This window comes from Trichosurus vulpecula, chromosome 3 (genome assembly GCF_011100635.1).
Source record: "Trichosurus vulpecula isolate mTriVul1 chromosome 3, mTriVul1.pri, whole genome shotgun sequence".
NCBI classification, from domain to species: domain Eukaryota; kingdom Metazoa; phylum Chordata; class Mammalia; order Diprotodontia; family Phalangeridae; genus Trichosurus; species Trichosurus vulpecula.
Genome location: NC_050575.1, coordinates 138,367,618 through 138,373,161, shown reverse-complemented (window position 1 = coordinate 138,373,161; position 5,544 = coordinate 138,367,618). Strand labels below are relative to the sequence as shown.

At 42.3% G+C, this 5,544-nt stretch overlaps 1 protein-coding gene across 1 annotated transcript; it reads right to left on the bottom strand.

Moving 5' to 3' along the window:
• Window positions 1-346: 346 nt before the first annotated feature.
• On the bottom strand, window positions 347-5,283 carry LOC118844706 (THO complex subunit 4-like). Its single transcript, XM_036752661.1, has 2 exons — window positions 5,265-5,283; window positions 347-1,112 (listed from the first exon to the last, which is right to left on the bottom strand). The coding sequence occupies exon 2, from the start codon at window positions 1,082-1,084 to the stop codon at window positions 347-349; it is 738 nt and encodes a 245-aa protein (XP_036608556.1). The 5' UTR covers window positions 1,085-1,112; window positions 5,265-5,283.
• Window positions 5,284-5,544: the final 261 nt, after the last annotated feature.

Genomic DNA, 5,544 nt, shown 5'->3' with positions numbered 1-5,544 from the left:
TCTCCAGTGTGTTCATGCAGAGGTTTGGGCTTCATCCAATGCAATTTAATGGTTTTTTTTTTTTCACACACATTTCTATTTTATTATGGCAAAGGTGAAAACGACACCTTCTCCACAACAGCAACCAGTAAAATTTATCCCAAAAATAACTTAGTACAAAACAGGTCTGTTTCAGAATTAAAAAAAAAAAAGACCTTTACATGAGTTTTAAATCCTATTTCGAAACATAAAAGAAACAAATTCATCATTGATAGCAGAGCCACAGTCCTCTATTCCGCCCTCCAACGAAAAGGGTAAAGAATGAGATTCCTGGGTCCTGTTCCATGCAGGGAATATGTTGGCTAGTTTAACTGGTAGCCCCCCTGGCATAATAAGCATCCAATTGTGCATCTAGTTCTTCTGCGGAAAGCTGTTGTTTCAAATTTCTTCCAGTCCCTCTGCTTCTTCCTCGATAGCCTCCACGACTGCCTCTCCAGGTGCCGCCTCCACCACCAAAACCGCCAGAGCCACGGTTTCTAGTCATTCCGCCTCTATTTACACTCTGTGCTGGTCTTCGTTGTGTATTGATCTGTGATGTAACAAGCTGAATATTCATAGGGCGACCATCCAAAGGGACTCCGTTATAGTTATACTGTTTCATGGCCTTCAAAGCATCTGCTTTTCGCTCAAAGTGAACATCTGCTGTTCCTAAGCTCCGGCCAGACCGATCATAATGTATGGTTGCCTTTTTCAGAGTTCCAAATTCAGCAAATAGTTCCTGAATATCCGCATCTGAGACCCCAAAATCCAGATTGGAGACCAGCAATTTCCCTCCGGTCTGGACACCAGCCTGGCCTCCAAAGCTGCTGTCGAACAGGTCGTGTTGCCATTTATCTGGAAGCTGTTTTGGTCGGCTGTAGGGAGCGGGTCGGTTCCTGCCGCTGCCCCTGGCGCCTCCGCGGGCCTTGGCCGGCCTGTTCCGAACTGGGCCCCCGCCTTGGCTCACGCGGGCTGCCGCCTGCGCGCCCCCGCCGTCGCGTCCGCCCCGCTGTCTCCAGTTGAGTTTAATGATGTCGTCCAGGGACATGTCCATCTTGTTGGCCATGGTGGGCGTGGAATCAGGGCCTCGGCACCTATTTAATGTTTTTATTAGTCAATTAAACAGTCAATAATCAATAAATATTTTTAAGTTCCTACTATGTGCCAAAAACTTTGCTAAGTACTGAGGACATAAATACAAAAAAAAAGACAGTCCCCATCCTCAAGGAGTTTATAGTCTAATGTGGGAAGATAACACACAAAAGGAAGCTATAAAAGATGGAGGGGCAGTAAGAGAGAACTACCTAGAGTGGAGGCCATGATAGATAAGTTGGAGAAGACCCAAAATAGTCCTGCAACGTAGAAAACGAAGAGATGTCTATGCTGAGCCACCTCTTAAATGGATGCTCTGCCTCAATCAAAGGGGTAGAGGGTAGTGAGCACCAGGTCTACTTACCAGATCTTACCAGATTGTGAACTTCTTAGGGAATGGTGGAAAAAAGAAGTCTCAAAGTAGCATAGGTGGTAAATGAGAATATAAAAAATAAGATAGATACCATCCTTATCAAATTCTCGGATGACACAAAGCTGAGAGAGATAGCTGGATGACAGTCAAGACCCAACAAGATTTTCACAGGCGAGGTCAAAGGACCAAATCCAATAAGATGAAATTAAATAGAGATAAATGTAAAGTTTTAGAATTGGTTTCAAAGAACCAGTTAATCACAAGTAAAAAGTTGCAGAGACAAAGTTAGAAAGCTGGGTGCCTGAAAAAGATTTAGAAATGTCTATTTGGATGCATGGGTTTGCATGAGTTAACAGTATGACACAGTAGTCAAAAAGAGCTGATGTCATCCTGTATCAAGAGAAACATTTTCCTGGGATAAGAAGCTGATGGTCCCACTGTGCCCTACTTTGATTGGACCACTTCTGCAGTCTTTTATTTCTTTCTAGACACCACATTTGATGACTGGAATTGATAATTGGAGAGTGTCTAGAGTGGGGCAATCGGATAGAACATGGCCTTGAAGTTCTTGCCATGTTAGAAGTAGTGGGAGAGGTAATACAGCATTGGATAAAGATCAGTGACTTTGAAATAAGAGAATCTGGGTTCACACCCCTCCTCTGTCCCCCACCCCCACCCCCAAATGACTGTGGGTAAGTCATTATGCCTCAGTTTTCTCATCATATAAAATGAAGGGGTTAGACTCGATGGCCTCTGAGGTCCCTTCCAACTCTCAAAATATAATCCCATAAGCTAGGAAGTGGCAGCTAGGTGACACAGAGGATAGAGAAGTGGGCCTGGAGTCAAGAAGACTTGAGTTCAAATCCAACCTCAGACATTTTCTAGCTATGTAACCCTGGACAAGTCACTTCACCCTGTTTGCCTCAGTTTCCTGATCTGTAAAATGAGCTGGAGAAGGAAACGGCAAACCACGCCAGTATCTTTGCCAAGAAAACCTCAAATGTGGCCACAAAGAGACAGACACCACTGAAATGACTGAACAAAATAAACTAGAAATAATTAGCCTGGAAGAGAGAAGAACCAAGATCATGATAGTTGTCCTCAAGGAACTGAAAGATGGTCACATAGAAGATGGATTAGCCCCATTCCACTTGACCCCAGAGGGCACAACTAGATAGAAGTTGCAATCAATTTCAGGTTCAACATCAAGAAAACATACCCTACTAAATAAAGCTACCCCAACATGGAGTGGGCTCCTTGGGTAGGTGATGGAGTCTTCTTCATCTGTGATTTCCTAGCCAAGGTTTATTGATCACTAATCCTTATGGGACTATTTTGGATCTTCTATGACTCCACTATCTCCTTCCCCATCCCCACCCCCATTGGCTAACTCTCCCCTCAACCTTTACAGCTTCTTTTGTGTGTTGCCTTTCCACATTAGACTGTACACTCTTTGAGGCAAGGGACTGTCTTTTTTTTTTTTTTTTTTGGTATTTAAATCCCCAGAGGTAATAAAGGTTTCTTGCTATCAAAGGGATTTTTTTTCCCAGATGTGGATAGGCTAAATGACTGCTCTGAAATTATGTGATTTTCTCTGGTAACCTTCATGAAGGAAATAGCCCATGAGCTGAGCCTTGAGTAAAGCCAGGGTTTTTAAGTGTTAGAGATGAGGAGGGCATGCATTCCAGTCATGAAGGGCGGCAAAGTGAGAGGTGAGAGATGGAATGCCCAGTTTGATCAGCAAATAAGCCAGTTGGAAGAGAGGATCATAGTCAGTCAGCCAATCGGCATTTATTAAACATCTACTGTATTCCAGATATCGTTCTAAGTGTGGGTGATCGAAAGAAAAGCAAAAACATTTTTCTACTCTCAAGGACAGCACAGTCTAATGAGTGGAGCAACATGCAAACAACTATGTACAAATAAAATACATACAAGATAAATTAGGGAAAGTCTCAGGAGACTGAGAGATGATACTTCATTTATTCATGGTTTTGTCTGGGCCTCTGAGGTCACTTCAGTTATGATCCTGTGTCTCCAACTACACTTTTTGCTGTAACATGATGACTCAAGTTCCTATCTCCTGAAGAGGTTTCAGTGAGGGGTGTAATGGTAGATGTTTAACAACCAGTTGGGGAGGGGGGATGTGTCCAGGCAACACTTTTCAGTTTATTCTGCATTAATAACATTCTCTCTGTTGCTTTCTGAAGTCCAGACAATCACCAAAACAATAAAGTCCCGATTTGTAGCATTTGCTGATTTCCAAGGTGTAAATGCTCACACTGAAAATTTAAGAATCGTTTCTCTGAGCTGGTTGGACCTGCTCCAGCACACCCCTGAACTGGTACTGTAGGAAAGTATGAGTAATCAGTGCTCTGTTAATAATCTATTAAAATCCCTCGTGGAATAAACTGAGCCTTCCCACTACGAGGAGCAGGCACACAAGCAGAGTCCTAGTACTATGACCCTGATGTATCTGAAATAGGACCTTTTCAGGGTCAACACACCCAAGTTTTAAAGGGGCAGCTTGTGCTTCAGCCAGGCCTTTGCCTCCCTTCAGAAATAGCAGGTTGATCATAACAGTAGCTAACATTAATATAGCAGCTGAAAATATGCAAAGGACTTCATATAGATTTTCTCATTTGATCCTCATAGCAAGCCTATGAGGTTTTAAAGATGAAGAAACTGAAGGCCAAGAGGTTAAATAATTTGCCCAGGGTGGCCCAGTTAGTGAGTACCTGAAGAAGGATGTGAGCTGACTCCTTCCTGCTGGCAAGTCCAATACTCTTATCTACCGCACCATCTAGCTGTCTATTGTTGCCCTGCCTAAAATAAGGCCTGGACTGAGGTTCAGGGGATGTAGAAGGTTTGCAAAATGGCCCCTGTAAAGCTCCTACATTCCCCACTTCAGAGGCAGAAGAGGATCTGAAACCTTCTCACCTTGGATCCAGGCAAGAAGAACACCTCTTTGCCCAAAGGCAATAAGCAGAGAGGCTTAGTAAAGGGAAGCTGCAGGGAGGAGGCTGTAATTTGGCAAGGAGAGGGTAATTGACTTAAGATGGGCTGATAAAGATCAATTGCCCAGGTTTGGAGTTATGACACCAACAAAGTTACAATGACATTAGCACAAAGAGAGAGACACAAATCCATTACAAAGATACAATCAAATATTCAAAAAAGCCTGGCATGCTCATTACTTATTCATGCTAATACAAGTATATTAAGGAATCTAAACAGTGTTAGCGCTCAATCACTCACAAACCAAATGAGGTTTTGCATTTATCAGGCTCCAGTCATCAAGGCCCAGCACTAGCTGTACAAAGGTGGTAATATGACATAACTGGAGATATTTATATCAGCTTACACAGACTGAGTGATACACCAGGATTTATTAAACTGAGTAATGCCTTTACATTCAGCTTGGCAATAAGAGAAATAACCGTTCAGAAGTCGTTCCCCCAGACAGGGAGATTTACCTTTGAAATCTCTTAAAGATGCTGGATCTGTTTTCTAAGGATTGCTGGCTGATTTTCAGATTTTAATAAACTATTTGTAGTTTAATTTGGGCAACAAAGAACAGCATGCCAAAAAGGAGGTTCTGCAATTCTGAGACCATGACAGATTGCTGGCCAAAGTGGATGTTAGCCTGGTCTTTCCTGAGGGAGCCTGAATACAGTCAAGTTTAATTCAACTTATTTCCTTTTGAATGTTCTTTCTGATTTTTTTTGTTTGTTCTTTATTAAATGAAGTGTTCTCAGTTGTAAGTAAAGGAAAACTTTACCTTAGATATGGGGGGCAGGCCCAAGTCTCTTCCTCTCTGAGTTTGAATGGATAATTAATAATAATCTGCAGTCTAAAAATAAGGAATGATTAATAAGAATTTGCTAGGATTGTTCCAGAAAATCACACATACACACACCCACACACCACACACACACATACACGTGCACCTATTCACACAAATAGAATTGTAATAAAAATATGATGGAGGAATGTTCTAGAATCACTCCAGAATATCTCCCTCTCCCCCCTCACACATGAAATGTCTAAAACCAGAATAT